This window comes from Calonectris borealis, chromosome 1, assembly GCF_964195595.1.
Source record: "Calonectris borealis chromosome 1, bCalBor7.hap1.2, whole genome shotgun sequence".
Lineage (NCBI taxonomy): Eukaryota > Metazoa > Chordata > Aves > Procellariiformes > Procellariidae > Calonectris > Calonectris borealis.
In genome coordinates, this window is record NC_134312.1 from 101687846 (window position 1) to 101710324 (window position 22479).

Sequence of the window (22479 nt, forward strand, 5' to 3'; positions counted from 1 at the left end):
TCCACTAATAAAGGATATAACCATTAGACAGGGATTAAGTGGTAACACTTCCAATTTAGAGGAAATGGCATAATGTGGGTTGTGAAAAATAGGCAGTCATGAGTAAAAAGAGTTGTTATTGGCTGTCAGACATCATTGCTGTTCCTGGCATCATCTGTATTTATGATCACACAGGTTTAAAGGTGTTACTAGAGAAGAACTTTGCAATGCTTTTTTTTGTCTTAAAATCTCACTCTGCAAGTAAACCTCTGTATGTTTTAATCTTATCCACCAACATTTATTAGCGTAAACTGAACAGGAAGGAAAGTGCCTAAAAATTGATGTAACAAGTAACAAATGGATTCAATGAACGAGAAAGTGTATGTTGTTTTCAATGATAACAATATTCCAAGAATTTTTTCATCATTTATTACAATATCAATGGATTACATGGAAGCAACTTGGTTCCGATTTAACATCTTTGGCTGTGAACAAGTGATTTTGTTGGCCAGTAGTTACATTCTTGCTTTAGAGGAGTAAGGATGAATGAAGGGTTTCTTCTCAAGGGTAGAATGTTTCTGCTGGGAAAGGTGATGCCTTTCTATTGTAATACTTTCCCCCCTCTCACCCCCCTCCCCTTTTGTTAGGGGATCTTTTACATTCTTAAGGTACTTTTCAAAGGGAAAGTGTTGCTCTGTTTTGAGGTGCCTAGAACCCATGGATAACTGTCTGGTTTTTAAGTCCTCTGCTGAGGTTTAAATTAAGAGCAAGTTAATGCCCTAAAAAATTTTTGGCAGCAGTTTCAAAGCAGGCTGAATTGATCTATAAACTAATCCAATCTAGTGGTTAGAAGGTATTTCTGTGTATTGCAATTAAGGTTTGAGCCCTACTATTTCTTTAATTGGTACCATTATAAAAATAAGAACAATAAATTTTATCTTAGAAAACAATTGCAGAATAGCCACTTCAGTGCTGACTTATCAATATTAGCACATGGACAGAACTTTCGTGTTGTAGCATTATAGTTTCTGGAAACTAAAAGACGCATATCCCAAATCAACTAGTTTAGGTTGTAGGAATATTTTTGAGTACCAAATTTCCTTTTCACCCATTTCATAACTGTTAAAGTACTATTTAATTCTCTGTGTACTCTGATATGTCGTGCAATGGTTCAAAAAAGGATTAAAAAAAACCCTTTTGTGGGTAATAAGTGCCATACTTTCCTTGGTGTCTGTTCTGTCATCATGTCAGGTAATGCATTTTAATAAATAAGTCCTTGATTTATGCAGGATACAAAATATCTACGTGCTTTCTTCAAGGCTTTAGCAATGCCCAAGTTGTTAAGTGAATGACAATTGATCTGATGTTGGCATCATACTAAATAGGAGCACTTCAATCAGTTCCTAATATAAAGAAAAGTTTACAGCTTTATTCAGGGACTTGATTTAATGAAGAGATAATGTGAACCTTTCTTTTCAGCAGCAGTTCAGCACGCCCTGAAAAAAATTTGGAAAAACTGCTGTACATGTAATATTTATGAGCTACAGTAAGTGCATCCTATAAAATGCTATCTTCCATTGTAGGGAAATCCCTTTAGTCTTATTACTCATATTTCATTGGACTAAAGCTGTACATTACATACAGAAAATATTTCTAAAGAACAACATCAGATAAAAAGACTGAGTTTCAGACTTATATATCCCCATTAGCCACACATTTCCTTATGATGGTGTTTACTTCTCTGAAAAAGCTTTTCTTCTCTGACTTCAGTAACAATGAATGCTTGAGTGAAGAAACATATGGATTGTTCAGAATTTTTGTTCTTGGGTATTAAGAGAAATCTTCTTTCCCCTACTAAATGTTCTGTTGTGTTGGGCTTAAAAAAAAAAAAGGGGGTGGGGGGGAGGGTGTCAGTTGTGCTGTTACTTATCCAGCTAACTAGGCAGAGTGTGATTAACAGTCACTTGCATTCTTACAAACTTGGGCTTTAGTATTTCTTTCTTACCCTTTTTCTGTATGCTATACATACTGTTTACTGTTATGTGAAACTTGTATGCCAAGAATTAGACTCTGTTTTTCTGTTTGTTCTGTAATAAGATTGAAGTATTTTCTGCCTGTTTGGAATAACGTGCGGATATAATTTGTATACATAAGAAAAGGTCTCTTTTTTTTCTCTTTTTAATTTCTTTCTGGAAGCTTAAATGGAGAGGAAAATAAGTTGTTCCATGAAACCAGATGGGATTCTGCAACATTTGCAGCCAACAGCTTTTATGATCCTGTTTGGCTCAAATCTGTAAGAATTCTGCTTGTTAGAGACTGGTGTATTTACAGTCATTTTTACATACACAATATTTTGCAGTGAATTTCTCCGGACAGTAAAGATGATTCTTCCTTTTGGAATATACTAATACATGTGCTTGCTATGAATGTGGTAAGGGTTTACTTTTTATATATATCTATATATATTCTAATTGTCAAACATTTTTAATGATGTTTTATAAAGGGCTCAGATCATTGGGTTAAAAAGCATTCTGTGTTGTGAAATCCAGCAGGATAGACAAAGAGGTGGAATTAGTGTGTCTCTGACAGTGTTTTGCAGTCAGTGGTTCTAGGAAGCCTTGGGGTCCAGGGACTAGTTTTAAGAAGTCTTTGAAAGGTAACTAAAAAAGGCAAGTCTGCTGTCCAGAGGCTTATGTTTACTGTACATAGGCTTGCACCACGATTCAAAACTGCTTAGTAATCTACAAATTGAAAAATGTACTTTTATTTACATGCATAGAAATAGAGTAAGCCTTTAGAATATTAGTAATTTGATTTGATATTTGAAAATGTGTAGATTTGTACAGAAAGGTGTATATTCCTTTTTTAACTACAAATCTGATATTCTAAAGATATTCTAGATGGAAAAGTGTTAAATGAATTACAGTGTACAAGTTGCTGGTTATGTATTTCATGGATTTCCGTTATTTGTATGTAAGACACCTCTTTTCAAAAACTCTTGCATTCTTCTGGACACTAAATTATTTGTGCTGCTTTTTACCATGCATACAACATATATTAGAAGTTGGATTAAATTAGCTTACTGAAGTGCTTTGTTTAACCATCATTTTTCTAGTAAGGGTGATGTTGGATAGACAGATTGGCTTAGCAAGGAAGCATAACCCAGAATGGGATGGTTTTACAGAGACCTCATTATATGAAATGCAGATTTTCTTGCCTCCAGTTAGGGTAGGGTGTTCTGCGATGATTAGCATTGGTGAGAGCACAAGTGAATTTCATCTTTGTGTTCACACAAGTGTAATTGATATGAGGCGCTATCAAAAATGTCTTGAAACCCTTCCAGACAAGCTGTGCTAATCAGCTGAAAGTTATCAATTCTGTTGGAATTAACAGAAAAGGACTTTGGTCTTCATATAGGCTAGTTAGGTACATACATACCACTGTAGTATGAGGCTTCTGAATGCTTTTTGCTCCATGCCCAGGTGCAGCAAAAGTCTATTTTAAAAGAGGTTCTGTAGGTGTGTTGGTCATTTTTTATTTTGTTCTTTACCATTAGTTTTCCATTTTAGCACTCCTGCTACTGGATAAATGTAAATGTCACAAATTACAGTGTGGAAAACAAGTAGAAGAAGCCTTCCAAAAAGTTGATTTAAAGTTTTTAATTACTACACTGAACTTGGCCGTAGGTGGCACAGTGTATAGATCTATCCAAAATAATAAAGGACACAGTTACAGCTCTCAGTAACTGCAGTTAACACCATGAGTCATTTCCAGCTGTCTTCTCCAGGCACGAAGGCATTTGAACAATAGCAGCTGGCCATGTGGCTCTCTTTTAAACCATTTTCAGTAAATCAAATGGAGGAACAGTGTGTTCACAGTTAAAGGATGAGGATTGCTGGAAGCTGCGCAGTGCATGCTTTACAGCAGAAGGTCATAGCTAGATAGAAAATAGATCCTAGAAATCCTTGCGAACATGCTTCATCTGTGTAGTAACGTATCAAAGACCCAAATCTTCAATTCTGTTGTTCGCCTTCATTTTAGAATAAGCATAGATTAGAGATTTTGAAGTCATCAGTATTTGTTTCAACATCTGGACAGCTACCATTGTCAAAAATGGGTAGGAAATACTACATGTGATGACTCCATTATGTGTATTTATTAATTCATGGTTTCATGCCACCTATTAGAAACCTTGCTATAATATATTATATATTGGAAAGGAAAAAGATAGGTAAGGGACCATCCATTATTAAAATACTATTGCTATTTGTACCACATCTACCCATAGACATGTTCTGTAAGAGCCTGGAAAATGGGATTGCCTATTAACAAGAAAAAGTAGCCAAGACAGACAAAATATTTTTATAGATAAATGCATTAGACATGTATGAAGCAGAAAACTGAACTATGCTTTTTGTACCTCAAAACATCAGACCATTTCTTATTGTAGCGGTCCAACAATGCAAACAGAGAATATTTTTTTCACTTAATAGTGCTAAAATGTGCTTGCAGGGAAAATGTTTAGTTTGGTGGTTTTAAGACTATATTTCTCCCCTAGTTATGACATTAATGTATCAGAAAAGTTCTAAAACTGGTTGTGAGAGGAGGGCTCTTCATAAACCAGTACGATGGAAACTTGCTTTCATTTTTGGTATCCAAACAAAACAAAAGATTTGACTCAAGATTTTAAAGACCCATAAAAGGGAGGAAATTCAGAAAGCACAGTTAAAATTTCACCATCTGCTCACTCTAAAGCAATAAGGAGAAGGGGGAGGTTTCCCTTGTGCATAATCTGAATTGCAGGAGAAAATTAGCGGCTATGGAATCAGCACAGCACTCTCCCCTCTCTTAGTTGAGATACTGATTCAAGTGGAACTCTGGGCAGGATGAACTACGAAAAAACCGAAAAAACCGTATTGAGAGCCTCCGCTTGATGTTTTCCTCTTCTGTGCCATTGTTTCCCTCTGCAACTGTCTTTGAATGGTTTCTTGCTGCCTTGGGCAATGCAGTATTACCTCGTATGGGCCACATGTGAGTACTCTAATCTGAGGCGGAAAGGAACCTGTTTCCCCCATCTGTTTTGGCTTGCATGTGTTGGTGCTGCTGTTAATGCTGACAGCTGTGTAATATGTGAGGCCACCTGCCACATGGTAGATACTGCATCTTTGGGTAAAAGCCTAACTTTTCTCTGTTTGTGGAAGGTCTAGATGGCTAAAACTGTGTTGGCAACTCTGCTGGCAGTTCCCATTTTATTATTTTAAATGTGTCAAAATTATTTACTCTCAAGTCATGTGATACTCAGTTACTCCAGGGTACACAGAAAGAAAGGGATTGTCTAACCTGAGCCATGTTCATCTTTTATATTGATATAGTTTTACTACTTTGATTAGAATTTACTTATGTACCTCCGGTAGAACTGCCATTTGGTACATTTTTGTATTTTCTGCTTTTAGATGCAGTGAAGAAAGGAGAAACAGATTTGAGCACAAAATGTTACTGTTTGGGATTAGCATTTCTGATTAGGTTGGCTCTTTGTTCCTGGACAAGCACAACCCTGGTAATGCTTCATGCTGCACTGTGGTGCCCCTCTGGGCACCTCACTGGTAGAGTGTGGACAGATTTTGGATGCAGCTAGGTGTTTTGACTGCCTCTGTCTCTGTGTTCAACCCACTTACCATATTATACTTAACTACATCCTGAGGTGGTTATGAGGATTAATTAATGCTTAAATCCTTTGAAGATACCGGATGCTTTATAAATGCTAATTATTATATTCAGGTTTGCTACAGCTTAGGGATTAGACCTTACTTAAGCAATAAGGTAGGGAAGCTGTGAGATGTACGTGGCAAAGAAGAATTAAAGTAATAAACAGTCACTGAGAGCCTAAGCTTCCCTGCAGCCTGTTTGTGCAGTCACATTTAATTTCTTTTACTAAATTGCCACTCTTCTAATTTGGTTTTGGAGCCTTAATTACTTTTATTTTGAATGTCAGAGGGAGTGTCTCCTGTGTAATGTTCCATGGGGGCTGCTGCTACGTTTTGTAGTTTTAACCCTGATTGCCATTTCCCTGAGGATGGGCAAGGTACTCTCAAAATGTGGTCTCTCTTTCCTCTATATTGTTCTGGAATGAAACATTTCATTTTTTTGTGCTAAGTTTGGGGCATCTGTATCACTGAGAGAATTGTCTGCTGCTTGTCTGGACACTGAAAACTAGGCAGGACCTTGTTGTGTAGTAAGTGCTGGTCTCCTGAATCAGGTTTGTGACTGGTAATTATATATGTGAAAGCTACTTTTTGTAACTGGTGAAACAACCAGCTAATCCCAACTCAGACTGACTGATAAAGATTTAAGTACGTGTCCAATATCCACCTGTGCCTCTGTTTTGAAAATCTACATGAAGGCTATATGAGACCTGGACAATGTAAGGAGAAGCAGCTGTCTGCGCACTTCTGAAAGATTTTGCTCATGGCTGAGGCAGTGGGAAGTAGACAGAAAAGTAGCCAGTAGTTTATTTCCAGGCTGTTTTATTGCTGCTTCTTTGCAGATGGGCCTAGAGTACCAGCTTCATATCCACCCCAAGTTTCAGCCACGGCAGGCTGATACTATGGCATAGTGGTAAAGAATACGGGTAAAGAGGCCTTGCGAATAGAGGGGGTGAATCAAGGTGAGCGAACAGAGAAGGCTCTTACAGAAAAAAAAGTGAGCACTGGCACAGGTTGCCCATAGAGACTGTGGAGGCTCCATCCTCAGAGATATTCAAAAGACATGGCCCTGGGCAACCTGCTCCAGGAGGCCCTGCTGGAGCAAGGGGGTTGGACCAGATGACCTTCCAAGGTCCCTTACAACCTCAGCCACTCTGTGATTCTGTGAGATGGCACAATGCAAGAAGGAGTTGATAAAAAGGTGTGAGGTGTAGGCAGTCACAAAGAACAGCAGAGGTGCTCATCAAGATGAGCAAGTATGGTTCTGTATTTAAAATCCTAACATCAGGTTAGTAAATTTTACCAGTAATTCACACTCTGTGAATCATTAAGGTTTTTTGCATCACTTCTGTCTATAAAATGAGGATAATATTTGTCACTGGGTTATTGCCATGGCAAGGTCATCTCTGTTGGTAGGGATAGTTTGGTGTTAACTCAAGGGAGGCCACAGTCCTCAGAGGGAGAAAAATGAAGGTTTAAGTAAAAAAAAAAAAAACAAAAACAAAAAACCAAACCAACAACAACAAAAAAAAACAAAACCCCAAACACACAAATAAAAACTCCAAACAAAAACCCAAACAAAACTCCCTTCCAGGAAGAAATCTTTTCAAAAGGCAGAGGAGAACCCCTTTCCTCCAAGTCACTTAACATCAGCAAGGATGGCCTCAACTCAACCGAAAGTGAGGGAGGGAGGCGAGAGGTGAAACAGCCACGCTACTGCTGCTGTGTACTTTTATTGGATGCAGGTATATACGTTCCATGGCAGCCAGACGGTGCCTGGCCCAGGACAGTGTGAAGCTAGTTACTGACTTCACCTTGACAAACGCGTGTAGTAGCTCAGAGCTGGCACAAGTTAAAAAACGTAGGCTGGCGTTGGTGGTTGCAATCAGTCACGAGGAGTGTAAATTCTTAAGGCTGTCTGTTCTTTTTCTTACAGAGTTAATTTTCACTTCTGATCTTTTCTCTTTGTTCACACTAATTATGCCACATTAACTTTAAAAAAAAAAAAACAACAACCAACACAAAAAACAACCCAATACCCCTCCTTGGGAGGAGGCGGCAGGCTGCCTGCCGCGGTACTTCCCTCTCCGCTGCCGTCGCTTTCCTCCCGCCACCCTGCGCCCTCTCCGGGGCAGATGTCGCCTCCCCGCGCGTTTGCAGCCGGCGGAGCCAGTCCTTGATCCGCCTGCCGAAAGGAAGGACGCTGCACGGATAGTGGTGAAACACCTTCTCCTGCCCCAGCACCTCCTCCCTCCCCATGCCGCCGCTTCTGCAACGGCACCGCGCCGGAGCTGGCCTCCCGCCTCCCCGGGCGCAGCTTTCGTCCTTCCCGCTCCTGGCACCCGGACCCTCCTTCCCGCCCTTCGCCAACCCCGGCCCGAGCGCCGGCCTCCCCGCCGCCCCGGCCCGCGCCGCGGCCGCCCCGCCGGCGGGAAGGGGCGGGCGGAGGCGGAGCGGCGACTCCGCCCCCGCCGGAGGAGGAGGGAGGTGTTTGTCACCGCTGCCTCCCGCCGCCGCGGGGACTTGGTGCCGGGCGGCTGCTGGCGGCGCCTCGCGTCCCGTCAGGGTCTGGTCCCGTCCCGTCCCGTCCCGGACGGCGGCGGAGATGTCCGGCGGGGGCAGCCGGCGGCGGGCCGGCCCCTCCTGGCACAGCACCTTCTCTCGCTTCTTCGTCAGGAGCCCCCCCGGCGAGGGGGCGGCGGCGCCGGGGCGGCCGGCGGGCGCGAACAGGTATGTGGGGGACCGGACCGGACCGGTCGGGCGCCCGCAGCCGTCCTCTGCCCCGTCCCACCTCCCCCCGGCCGGGGAGCGCCATGAGCCGTCGGGGTGGGGGACGCGGGACCGTGCCGGCCGCCCCGGTAGATGTTGCGACACCAGCGGGTGAGGGAGGGACAAGAAACGGGTGTGTTCGCTGCGGGGAGGGGGTAGGGGGGCTGCCCGGACGTCCCGGGGCTGCGGCCCCTGTGGTGCGGTGCCGCAAGGCGCCTCGGCCGGTCACGGGGCAGACGCGGGCCTGGCGGGGCCGGGGCCGGCTCCTGCGGGAGCAGCCCCCGCGGCGGGAGAGCGGCGGCCCCAGCCGGGGCGGCGGCTTGTCAGACGGAGTTTGAAACCGGGGGCGGGGGGGGTGGGGGTTAGCCCGGGTGCTGACATCGCCTGAGCGCGGTTCTCCTGGTGGTGGTGGGTTTAATTTAACGTCACTGTGGCGGGGCGCGAGGCAGGTCCCCTGCGGGCTTGACGTTCAAGCGGCGGGACGTGAGGGGGAGTCGGCCGGACCGTTGGGTGAGCACCGGCGTCCTGCCACCCCGCTCTGCCCCCCCGGCCCTGCCAGGTTCGTTCAGCCGGACGATGGAGCCCCGCGTGAAACGCGCGTTTGCTGTAAATAGCCGGCTCGGGGACTCCTGCGCCCTGGTGTGGGTGGCGTGGGTGTCGGCGGCGGGGCTGCCTCAGCCACTTGCTCCTCAGGTTGTAGCCCCTTCCTTGGAAACTGAAAGCAGGGCAGAGCGCAGAGGTCTGTGAGGGGTTTGGGGTTTTTTGTTTGTATGGGTTTTTTTTTTCTTTTCAGTTTTCACGCTTACAGTTTTCTTTTGGAGTGGTGTAAATCGGATGTTAATGCAATATAAATATTACTGATGTGTTTAAGTCTCAATGCAAAATTTGTGGTTTATGGGAACCTGATTATTAATAATTATTTTTTAGTGCAGGGAGACTTTACAGATGAAAAGTTTTGGCAACTTCTTGTGTATTTGTTCCTCTTTCTTTTTTTCTTTCTTTTTTTTTTTCTGGTGGCTGATTTCTGTGTGTACGTAGGAAAGAAGCATGGGTAAAGTTTCCTTCTGTTTCTCATGCAGCCTTATTATTGGCCCTGCTTAATTAGGATATTTTTGTGGTGAAAAGGTGCCAGCTGGCTAGGCCTTATTTCCTCAGGTGTAGTATTTATTTTTTGCTTTTAACATGTTGGTTTTAATCTTTGAGTCATTCTTGGTACTGCATAGGTTTGTAGTTAAACCGGCAGACGAGTAAGTACGGTTTAATCAGGTAGGTGGTTGGTATCACAGTAGTTGTTTCAGTGAAAAGCTTTAGGATCTTGCTCTGCATATTCTCAGCAATCATGAAAAATAGCAGAGCGTATTGCTATCTTACACTGGCCATCTTAAACGGTCTCATAAATGTACCACGAAGATTTTTAACTTTGGGGGTTTTGTTTTACTGTAAGCATTTGACGCACCAATACATCACCAAGGATCCACCGGCCTTTCATGAGCACGAAACATTGCTTTTTATTTCCTGAAAAAAAAAAAAAAAAGAATCAGAAGCAAGGCTGCTGAATCAAGGGCATCTTTACAGTGGCTATTAACGTCTGGCGGGGGTGGTTAAGATACGGGAGAAGGAGAAGGCTTGGATTTGGCTGAGGACTTGAAGAGGCAAGAGGAGAGGTTTCATCGGACGACTCCTTGCCAGCTCCCTACAGCTGTGGTTCGGAATAAACAAAAAAGCATAGCGGTTGCCTTGGTAAGGAGGAGGGTGATGCTGGTTCAGTGGTTTGTGCACTAAATAGCCTGTCTGTAGGTAGTACTCATGGTAGACCTGCTCCACTTAACTTGGGGCTGGAGTCTATTATCTTTATCTAAATCACAGTTTCATTTCCTGCAGCCAAGAGCCTTTTCTTTATTAGGAAGGTGGGAGAGTCCACATAGATACGAAAAGGCTCGGTCCTCTTGGCCTTGGTCTTGAACTCCTCACGCGGTTAGCTGGAGGGTGGTAGCTGTGATTCCTCGTGGGAGTGGAAGCAAGCAAAAACCCTCCTGCTCTGAGAAGTCCGATTTGGTATGTTAAGGAGCTTTTTTTGTTGCGCTGGGTTGCAGCGTGGCACGTTAGTCAGGAATGCTGACGTTCTTGTATTTGGTTTCCACTGGCAGCCTTCTTCACAGATTAGCGTAATTGCATACATTAAACAGTGCCGGGTTGGGATGAGTGCCGCAGGTTTGCTCTCGTCATGTTTATTTAGTGAGCTTGGCGGCGTAGAAAAATGGATTGTTGAACAAAGCGTGCGTGTGAGGAGGGGGAACCAAAGCCACTTTGTATGTTTATTGTTAAGGTGTGGAGTGCGTGAGGCGAGTTGGGGAATACGTCTTTTGTAAAGTGTTATGAGAAATGTATAAACTAGGACGGTTAATTTCCCGTTCAGATTATCAGTATGATATATATTGGAACCCGATCAAATTTGAAATATATAGAAGAAACTTTTGCATGGAGATATTTTACCTACCGCTGGGTTTCAAAAAAGCAGAACACCTAAGTAAAGGGAGTAGGAGAGGGAGCAGTATGTCATACAGGGCCAAATATACCCCCGCTGTACCTGCATTGACCTCTGGAGACACGCATCATGCTTAATCCCTGTGCAGAACATGACGGTTTCCTAAATTTTAAAAACGTGCAGATGTGAGCCTGCGGATGTCCAAAAGTCATCCTCCATCTGCTCCCACAAGTTAGGCAACAGCAGCTGGATGGAAGCCCCCAGCTTTCCTTCCCCCGACCCCATAGCTGCCGCTCAGCTCAGCGGGGTATGGAGCTCTCGCCCGCTCTTGCTCCAGGCACCGTGTTCAGACTTAGCTTTAAAAAACAAAAACCAAAACCCAAACCTACTGTGGCCCTGGTTTAAAATAGGAGGAAGGGGAGGGAGGAATTACACTGTTTGTTAATCAGTGTCTTAGACTCTTCTGAGAACCTCATTTGACAAAGAGCTTACGTTAATAACTTGCCCTTACAGCAATTTGTAGCTCTCATGAACATGCAAATTGCTGGAGGCTTGCTTGCTTGTGGAAAAAATAACCCGTGCAGATTAGTTGCAAGTTTTGTGGCCGCAGAAAGCACAGCACATGTTAAGGGCTTACTTGGCTTTTACATAAAATGTAGACAAACATGAGATATCTCCCACCGAGTGCTTGCCTGCGTAAGTGTGTTTTTCAGAGTTGAGGCTGCTTTGAACGAGGGCTTTGGTGCTTTTCATCCCAGTTCTTTATCATTAACTTCCATCAAAGGCAGTCATTATGCTCTACTCGGCTGTTTGCTATTTTCAATAATACAAAATTGATTATTTGTTACCACCGTGTTTGTCCTGGAGCAGTCTAAATCCCCAGGGTGAAAAAATCCCATTGCATTTTCACTATTCTAATGGGAGTCTGACTTTTTTTTTTTTTAAATACATGTTTCTTTAGTCCATCTGGATGAAGATGCAGCTTTTACAGTGTAAGTCAATCCACTGCAGATTCTTTCAGCAATATGCAGCTTCTGTGGCTGAGCAATTGTTGTGTTGCAAATAAATGTGACCTTTCAGGTCATGTTAGAAGCTGCCAAGGAGGTGTGACACTTTTCACTGATCACTTTAACCCAGAGCTACCACCAAAATCTCCTTTAAACTATGGATGTATTTTATCAGTTAATCTGTATATTGTTCAGCAGGTTTGTTTCAGGTTTGTCTTTTTTCCTCCAAGTGCTGTTGGTTGGTTGGTCAAATAACTACCAGTGCAAGTGGCCCTTTGTTTGGTTTGTCCAGATATTTCTTCTTCATCGCTGAAGTGTACCAGAGACATCAAACAGGGAAGAGCAACCTTTTATTTGGTTTTAGAGGGCTTTTTTTTTTTCAGGCTGAGATTGTTGTTCCGTTCATCCATTAGTTTCTAACTAAGAGCTTTCGGAGATGGAAGAACTTTGTTTATTCTGCCTGAGGAGAGATTAGAGAGTCTCTTTCTTCCTCTGGGACTGCCAGTCATTGTTCCTGTTTACAAAGAACATGTATTTTTGCAGTTCTAAATACTGTGAATTTGGGGACTGCTGGGAATTGATGGAAAGGGGAGTAATATATTTCAAACATGTTTCTTCTAAAGTTACTACCTCCTGGCTGGTTTTGATTCAGATACTAGTAGCATCTTTGAAGAAATCCATTGTTTGCTGGAGAAATCAGTCTGTACTTTCTAATAAAGAAACTTTTTCTTTCAAAAGGCAGAGCAGGATTTTTTTGTTGTTGTTGTTAAAATTTAGTTCATTTGTGAGTGTACGTCAGGGGTGACGCTTTGTGGAACCAGCAAGGGAATACTCCAACCATATAGAAGAATTCAAATTAGACTTATCTAAGCAAGATGCATTATGAAAATTTTCTGTTCATTTGTGAATTTTGTTTGTTTGTTTGTTTTTGCTTCCTAGATTTTTCTATTATGACTTTTATTGCAGGATAATTCAAAATAGTAGCAAAGGCCCTGATTCAGCAGGGTACCAAAGTGGTTGCCTATAATTAAATAGGTAAATAGTTCTGTGCACTATAGTGGGACTACTTGTTTGATTAGAATTATACCTAGATGTCTCATGGGGCTGAGACCAGAAGGAGCAAGCCCAGCAGCTGGCCATGTATGTGCGAGACATTTCCTAAAGGAAATGTTACTAGAGTATTAATTATAATAGTAACACTCCTTGGAAGAAACAAAACAACATTTTTTTTTCCCACTATTTTAAATGTTAACAGCATTGTCTCCTTTCCAATTATTGGCATAAGTGCTAGATTTAATACAAAAATATTTCCAAAACAGTTACAAGTCTGTGGTTTTAAGGAACAGTTTTGCAAAGATGAAAACTCCGCAGTCTTCTCCTCTGATGAACAAAAGGCTCACAGGTGGGGAAAAAAGCAAAATTCAGAAACATGTTGCTGTGGGGATTGTATTTCTCATTATTGAAACTTCTTAAAAGGATGGAAAGCCAACTACTGCTTTTATTTTCTGAGGAGTTTTTGGATATCACACAATTCAGTTAGTATATACTATTATACTTCCAGAGAGTAGCACAGCACTATGTTGCTTAGGCTTTCCAGGGGATAGTAATACCTCTATTTTTCTGGTATTTTAATTTTCATTTCTAAAATAATTTTTATGGATTCTAACAGACTTCACAGTATCACTTTTAAAGACTTTTAAGATCAGAAATGTGGGTTTCCGTAGTCATTTTACTTTCTCATGTCAATTTTGCGACATACAGCCCCTAATTGTGTTGTGTTAATGTGATTTCATGACTTGCCTTATTTTGAAACGGAGTCTTGGTTTTCTGAATGTTCCAGTGTTTCTTAAATTGCTAAAATATTTTACTGAAGGCAGTATATCTGCTTAAGCAGTTTGGAGGTCTCAGGGCCTAACTGTATGAACACTGTGTGGATCTGCGCTTCACCTATGGACGGTGTTGTGTAGGAAAAAATGTAGGAGGAAGTATTTCTTGTGAGCACATGAGGAGCAAATGCAGAAAGAATTGCAGTGACAACAGACCTTTTTTAATCATCAATTAAGTGCTACACATTTAGCCATCAGATTTATTTTGGTTGAATGGAAAATGCATGCTTTCAACACAAAAGAGGGAACCTTGATAATGACTGGAAAGTGTCTGTAGGATACTTCCCGATGAATATTTTGTGAGTTAAAAAAAAAAAAAAAGGGAGAACTGGAGAAGTATTTTCTTTGTTGAACTGGTAGCCTTATGTGCCTCTACCAAGAGTTTTCTGCTCCAGCCTGACTAGAAGAGCTCGCTGCATTTTACTGGTGACACCAGTCTCTCTTGCTTGTTTTTTCCTGGGTGCTTTTTCTTAATGACATCTTTTAAAAATTCTGTTATGCTCTGTTTGTCAGGAGGACAGCAGTTGCTGCTGCTTTAGGGCTTTCCTGGATTATTTTTTTTTAATATCTCCTATTTTCATGCCATTTGTAAGTGCCATCGTTGATCCCCACGCCTGCAAACATGCCATTTGAAAACAGTTGTATAATGGGCTATTCTCTACTAATTCAATAATTTCAACCTTAATAAACTTAAGTAGTTTATAAATCTGTTTCTGATATTATACCAAGTTTATGTGCTAGTGGCCAGTAACATATTTATTTATTAAGAATGTTGGAATCTTTATCTAACCAATCAGACTGGCAAATATGGATGATTCTACATGAATGTTGGTTACTATGCTTGACATATGCCGGTAGAAAAACCTTGATGTAATCTGGTATAATCCTGCTGCCCAATATCGAAGTAGGTTCTACTCAGAAACATTTATATTTCTTTCCTCTAGCCTTTGTACGGCTGTTTAATTCCCTCACATGTGAAACAGATTAAGTTATTCAGCAACGGTCATCATGGGCCATCATACTTATTTCACTTAGTTCTAGCCTTTAAACTTAAAGGTACATGTTCGGTGTAAAGACATGGTTTGGTTCTTGCATCTTTCATGTAAATTTTCATTGTAAAATGTGGCACATCTGTGATTTTAGAACATCTTTATTTTCCATGATATTTTTAGTTGCATTTTGAAAGAGGATTAAAAAAGAAAATCTTCATTTTATACTAACACACTCCATGTAGTTCACATAGTCTATGTGACACAGCTCTGCTAATGCAGAACATGAAGCTGACCTAGCTTTGCTACACAAGCAAAGAACAGTATGTAAACAAGCAGCATAAACAGGTCTGAGAGGAAAAATTGTTTCAGTTAAAACAATCTAAATTGCTTAATGCTGTCTCTAATCAAACCAGTTTCGAAGTAGGATAGTTTAATTGAATATCATACATTTTGTGCTATTTCAACACTTAAATTAATCAGCTGATTGTAACACTACTTTTGCCTAAGTTCCTGCCTCCTCCTCCTCCTGGCTCCATTTTCTCCTTCCTTACCTTCCTCTGCTTTCTGTTCCTTTTCCTCCACTTCCCTTCTTATTTGTTTTAAATGAAATAGCAGCCTTGCTTTCCTTTGACCCTCTAATTTCAAACTCACTAACTTGTTTTTATAATTTCCATTTATCTTAATGTCTCAACTGCTTCTCCCCTATGTGTGTGGCCTAAGCTTAAGCACAGAAGTAGGAGCCAGAAACTTCACATTCAAATTTCTGTGCAAACACTCCCTCTGCCTTTAAGACAAGCCCCAACAGCCTTGCCAGAGACTAGGGGCAGAATTTGTCACCGCTGCTACCATTTGGTTTCCCAGGAACAGTGCTAGCCTCGGGAATCTTGCTGAGAAGTTGGCTAAAATTTTTCATTTTGAAGCTTTTCAAAAAGGGCAATATTCTATTTTGGGGGGGAGGGGAACAGAGGAAAGAGCTCTTTATTTGTTACTATTTTCTGTTAAAATGCTAGCATCTTTATTTTCTGTTATTTTAACTGTCATTTGATGCAGAAGGTAGTTTTTAGGAATCTTCATTGATTTCCTCACATCTTGTTGCCACTGAGCTTTACAGTAATGTTTTCCTTTTGATTCATTTAACAGGTGTTTACTGTACCCTTGCTCATGTCGTTCAACATGCTTGCCAAAAGTTTGACTCTTAAAAAATTGTCTAACTTCTCTTCATAGATCAAGTTCTGATAGTTCTCCTGGCTGCGCAGCGCACGAATGGCTTCACAAGTGTGACATTAGTATCTAGAGTACGGTGTTGGTATTTCACTTTTAAGTCTATTGTGTTTGGTTGGATTAAAGGGGACGGATTGAAAAGTTGATTTACCAAGGCTTCCAGGTGACCTGAGAAGTTAATAAACATGATGTTGATCTGAACATCATTGGAGGATGGGAACTGACAAACTTGGTTTTGTTCGTGAGATTACAGCTTCGGCTGACAAACTGCTGAAATAGTATCCTTAGACTCTTTAAGGCATCTTACTTGGTGCTGATGCTCCAGTTAAAATATTTGCAAGTGTAATGGCAGTGGGCTAAAAATCGACATATGGAGGGATATAAAAAGACCGGATGTGAAAAATAATCTTCTACTTGATGCGTTTGAAGAAAATTAAAAGGGTGTATTTTTGAATCAGTTTATTTAGTATCTTCACAAATAATTTGAAAGAGGACAAAACTGTAGCATGTGAAGTTTGCAGATGACTAGAGCGAAAAGTATGGGAATCACTATGTGGATGACAACATTAAAAGCAGAGTAAGTTGCCATGGCTGAAAGTCAGCTAAACATGAGCTGCCAAAGCAAAGTGGTGGCTTGGAGAGAAAATGTGATTCTCGGATGAATAAGTAACAAAGTACATGTATTCTGTGGATGAACTTTGGTTACTAGAGTACTGAGTCTAGTTGCAGTGTCCATGATTTATTACGAAAAAGATGATGACAAACTAAAAAGGGCCCTGAGAAGAGCTCCGGAACAATTTGATGTCTGGAAAACCTCCCTCACAGAATAAAATTAAGTAGCTCAATAGTGTTTAGTTCATCTAAGAGAAGGTTTTGAAATGACAGGGTTACAGTTTGGGGAATGACTCTGCCTCAAGGTGTATAAGTGCAAGGGAAATGAGAGTTAGGTGCTTCATGTCATAGTAAACCTGTGTCTTGAAGAGGATATTTGAACCCGAGGCCTTTGTAATCTGTCCCACATAGACGTAGGTTGATCCCATAGTTGAGAGATGAGGCTTGACAAATCAGACTAGTAAGCCTAATTTTAAGTAGTGAATTTAGTAGTAGTTTACATGGAAAAGTCTTATTTACAAATGTGGTAGATTTTCCATTGCTTGATGGTTTTTAATCAAAGCTCATATCTTTTGGTCAGGTGTTAAAGGCTTGACACAAGTCTCCCTTGATGAAATGTCATAATCTAGATTATGCAGGAGGCCAGCTTCAGTAATCATAAAGGTCTGTATGGTAAGTAGGGCAACTGGTATATATAGAAAAATATTACTCAAAAGGTCTGAATTTTTAGCAGTCATCTTTTTAATTACCACTTGGAAGCCAGAACAGAGAAGAAACCAATACTAGCTAACCTATGGCTCTTTGCAGATGTATAATAAAAGTTTCATAACTACTGCTGGTCTGTGGATGTGGTTTGAGAATCCCTGTAATGTGCTGAAACTTCATGGAGATTTTGGTCTTGCACATCTATATTTGGTAGTATTATTAGACTCGTGGTTTTCCGCTCATTCACATTCTTCAGGGAGGCTCTTGCACAGATGGATTTTGAAGTGCTAGGTAATGAGATCCTTGTTAGCAATCTCTCTGTTCCTCTGTTGAAATATCCTTCTGGAAGGTCACCACTGTCACGGTGTTGGCACTAAGTAGAATTGGAAAGAAGTCATGACATCAAAACCAACTGAGGTGTTACTTCCCAGAGAGGAGCATTAGTTTTGTTCAGAGGGAGATAAAAGGCAGGGGTCAGGAACTGGCATTACACCCCGGAATGCTGAAACAAAGAAAGGAAACGTAAAAATGACATTAGCCTAAGTGAGGACTCCAGTGGAGAGTGAATTGTATCAACAATCGCAAAAAACACATCATCTTGAGGAAGACTGTTTAGAAAATATTGGGAAGGAGATGTCACAAGTGATGTCATGAAACCTGGATAGGTAGATGTATGTATAGGTCAGGCTTAGTTTATTAGCATTATGTCACTAAAGCCAGATGTAGAAGCTTTTTGCCTCTGGGCACCCTGGAGCATCTTTCAGGTTAGGCATTGCTTATTCTCTTACCGTTACGAGTCATCACGTTAAATGGCTAAATGGTTTCTGAGTTAATCTGAAGAGAAGACAAGTTAAAAACAAATAATGCTAGCCTAATGTGGTAGCAAAGAGGGTTTGACTATTCAGGGAGTCATCTGTCCCTGGAGAGAGAGAGAGAGAGAGAGAAGGCAAAATGATAGAGTACTCTCCTATCTGGTAACATCTGGACTGCACGAGAAGTAAATCCTGGAGCTGCCGTGTTGGAAGAGACTTTGTTTCTAAGCAGTGGGAGAAGGAGGGAGGGTCGACATCCAGAAGTGCTGTCACAGTGCTGTCCGAGTTGAGCTTTAGCCAGCTGGCCCTGTTTCCTTAAGAGACTGCCTATTAATTTCCCCCTTCCCAAACAGCAATCAGCAGCCTGTACCTTCTCCTTGTAAAAGGAACCTAAAATGTCACAGCGGTTACTTTCAGTTTCATGAGCTCTGCGTCTGCTCCCTCGTCAAAACTTGCATGTTTGTGCTTTATTGCACTTGCGTGCTGCCTGTAGCTTTTTTTTTTAATCTGACACAACACATTCACAATCTGCTGCGTGCATAGCATGGGTGGGGTAGATTAATAAAGGAAGAAGGGGGTGGGCTTTTAATTTGCAAATTCCGAGGGATTGTTATGAAGGATGAGGATGGAGGAAGCAGACTTCTCGCGCCATGCGGAGATGCCGTGAGGGCCTTTTGAAGATGTGATTGTTTGTAATTGTCTTGTTCTGTTTTTAGAGGCAGTTGGAAAAGATCTCACAAACCATGCACTTAAATTTGCTCCATTAAATTGATTTTTTTTCTTGACTGTAATCCCTCATATATATTAGCTAACCTGAGTTTGAGTACTTCTGCTTATATGTGTCTACTTTTTCTGAGCAACAATGCAGAATATGAGCGTTTGTCTCCCCCATAAGAATCTCTAACCTCTCCTGCGTAAGTGAAATTATTAAAAACTTGGACCACGAATCTGCTTCTGATTCAGACACCACCTGTCCAAGTATTACAGAAGGTCAAAACAGATTTTCAGCAGCAGAGGAACAGAAAGCATTAGAAAATCACACAAAGAAAGGTTTGTGCAGAAGATACAGAACAAGATCTTTTGTAACTTGAATTTAATCTTGATTATTTAAAGAATAGGAATGATGCTTATCAGGTTAGGCATGCTGGCAAGACAGTAGGGAAGAGCAGCAAGACAGTCCAGGAGAAGAGATCCCTCTACCTTCGCTGAAGATTAACCATCCATGTTGGATGCAGTAGTATGTAAGAGAAAAGGGAATGTCTGGCAGAAATAGCAGCAGGAAGGCAGTAGATTACATATTTGAGAAGCAGTTGAGAGGCTTGATTTCTAGTCTTAATTTTGACAGTGTCTTTATTACTCAGAGCATTATTTAATATTTCCATGCCTCTTTTTTAAATCTATAAAATGAAAGTCATATCTGCCTAAATATATAAACAGGTGGTTGTGCCGATTTGTAAATGACTACCTCTATAGTTAAGAAGTCCATGGAAGCAAATTGGCGGGGCAGAGGTGTTTTCTGTATTCCTAGGATTATGCTTTGCTCTTTCACTTCTTAAAAGCAAGTACAAAGTAGATTCAAAACTTGGATTAGTAGAGTCCTATTGCTGGGTATATAATGTAACAACAGTAGTTTGTGAAGCATAGAGTTGAAGACCCATGAGATTCATCTTCCTTATCTAGCAAATGCAAGTGCTGAAACGTTCCTGAGAGCTGGCTGGCTGATCCAGCAAAGCCATGTGAGTGGTTAAGCACAAGCGTAACTGTAGATGTGCTGAACTGGAGATAGCCTGCTCAGTACCTGCCATGGCAAAGCACTCCAAAAGTGCACCACTCCAGAAAAGTTTAAGGCAAGGATGAAACTCTGTGGAGCCAAACTTTAATAATATGGATGTAGTCCAAATGGGAGAGCGGGGGGTAGCAATCCCTATTTCATGGTGAGCCTGTATACACTACCAGTCTGTTGTTTTCAGTTCTTAGTAAAAGTGTAAGAATTCGGTGGTGTAGTACCATGTAGCTACCAGGTCAACATTTATAACTATTTAATTGCAGAGATTGTCCTGTAGAAAAAAAAAATAGAATACAGTTCTTGGAAATACAACATCTAGCGACTAATAATTGGATAGCGTGAGTATATAAAAAAATTTAAGAATGAGTAGTTTTTAGCATAAATACTAAATGTCTTACATATTTGTCAAGAATTAATTTTAATTGTGAATGCCATAGCTTAATAATTGTGTTCACTGCGTCTCTGAATATAGACTCATATGGACAACATGGACTTACGTTGCAACATAAGAATATGTGTGGCATAATGACATTAGCTTCACCATGTTTTTTTCTTTTTAACAGGGAGCGTAGGATTGTGTGTGGGCCTATGAACTTTATTATTTTATTTTCGTCTTCAGAGAATTTGTGGGGAAAATACCTTGCAGTGTCCCAAAATATGTGATTAGTGACTGTTATGTGATTGATGCAATGATGAGAGGGGGGAAGGCCCTGAAAATTGTAGGGGGTTGGTAGTAGGAAGTGATAAGCTGCATCATTTGAGCCCAAAGATCAGTAACCAGCCTGTTCTCCAGTCCCATGTACTGAGCGTGGCACCAGCTACCGTGTCTTGGTGTTTAGGCTGTAGAAGGTAATCTTGACTCTTTCGGAAAAACAAAACAATTTTATCCTAAACAACCCAAGAGGCCTGTTTCCAGCAAAGCGAGCTTTTGTGCTGTAAACTTCATTCATTCAGCGGGAGTCATTTGGTTTCAGTCAAAGGTCCATTTAAACTGGGCTAAGGGTAGCAGAGGTTCACAAAAAGTAGCTTCAGTGGTGAAGTGAGCTGCAGTGGTGCGTGCTTGCTTCTTCCTGCTTGTGGAGTGGCATTCACTGCCCCTTCATTTGTGCAGGTGCAAATCACTGCACTGTGAACTGGATCACGGGCTGAATTTTTCCTGATGGAAACTTCTGCTCCCCCCTTGATTTTATCCAAGACCGTGGCCCTTCTGAGAGCCCTGCTCTGCTGACTTAAGGGTGGTAAGAGATAGCTGAGGTTGAGAAGGAAGGTGTGGAAATTTCTAAAGCTGGTTCTGCTGACAAAGTTAGCATGTTGAAGAACTACACCCTAAAGCAAAAGGTTCAGGAATGTAGAAATGCTAGAATATAAACCATGAAAGGGTGTGGGGAATTGCTTCCAGGTTTAGGTTTATTTTATGCTGGAAAGTAAAGTTTTGATATTTCTTTTTTTTTACTTGTTGATTTTAAGATGCTTATCTGCTGAATTGCATTCTTTCGGTTTTGTTATGTACGATATGGAATTTCATAGCGATCTGTCCAGGCCTGGCTAGCTAGAAGAAAGTAATACAGGCATATATTTCAAATATAAACAAGAAGTAGGAAAGTGAAAAAAGTTTTGGGGAAAAAACATGATGTGATGGGAAGAATGTGAGCAAAACAAAGTGATAAAAGAATAGGATGCTGGTGATCTGTGCTGGCAATACTTAAGGAAAGCAAGGATTTAATTTGTGGTCTGCAGACCAATTCCATAAAGAGTGATACTCTGAAGCCAGAAAGAACATCTAGTGGAGATCAACCTCATTATTCTGCTCTTAAGTACAAGGAATTTCTGTTCATGTCAAGTGTATCAGCATCAGGAAAAGCTATGCAGATCTGAGAAGGGTGTTTGTTTTTTTAAAAAAAAAAAACCTAGGAGGGAGAAAATAGGCTAGGTACTGAGAAGCACTTTTATTAGTGTGCCAGATTGCCCAGAAGTGATTGTGACATCTCCTTCATGAAACACATTAACAGCAGAAGAAATTAATAGGCTAGAATATTAATTCATCTGCTCTGTCTTACAGGGAGGCAAAGAACAGCCAAGACTTTCTGTCTGATGTTCTCCCTGAAAAAGCAGCTTTGTGTTTATGCATGCGTTATGAAAGATTATCTGAGGTGATCTGAAAGTACATGGTTTTCAACTTGAAGAGGATCTATAAAAGAGAGGAAGGAGCTTTTCTTTTGGTGTATCTGAAAAGATCTGAAAGATCTTGAAAAACTTAATTGCAGGAGAGTTCTGTTCTCATTTTTGTTCAGGGAATGTTGTCTCTGAGCAACTGAGAGGAAAACTAACATTTAGTCAGATTGGCTTTTGTATTTTGTGTGTATATAAACGTATATTTAATTTGGGTGCCTAATCCACAATAGGAAGAAAACCTTTCTTTTCAGAAGTCTTACTGAGACGTGCTTGCCTGTGGTTAACAGTCAGTAGCGGTAAGGGTACTGGTACGGCTAAATCCTTTCTCTCCAAATCCTGGCAGAATTTCAC

At 41.1% G+C, this 22479-nt stretch overlaps 1 protein-coding gene across 1 annotated transcript in view; it reads left to right on the forward strand.

Annotated features, from left to right (window-relative positions):
- Positions 1-8169: 8169 nt before the first annotated feature.
- Positions 8170-22479, forward strand: part of CRYBG3 (crystallin beta-gamma domain containing 3) — a 95621-nt gene continuing 81311 nt past the window's right edge. Inside the window, exon 1 of the mRNA XM_075169571.1 lies at positions 8170-8411. Coding sequence (XP_075025672.1) covers positions 8287-8411 — 125 coding nt within the window. The 5' untranslated portion in view covers positions 8170-8286. The remainder of the gene's footprint in view (positions 8412-22479) is intronic.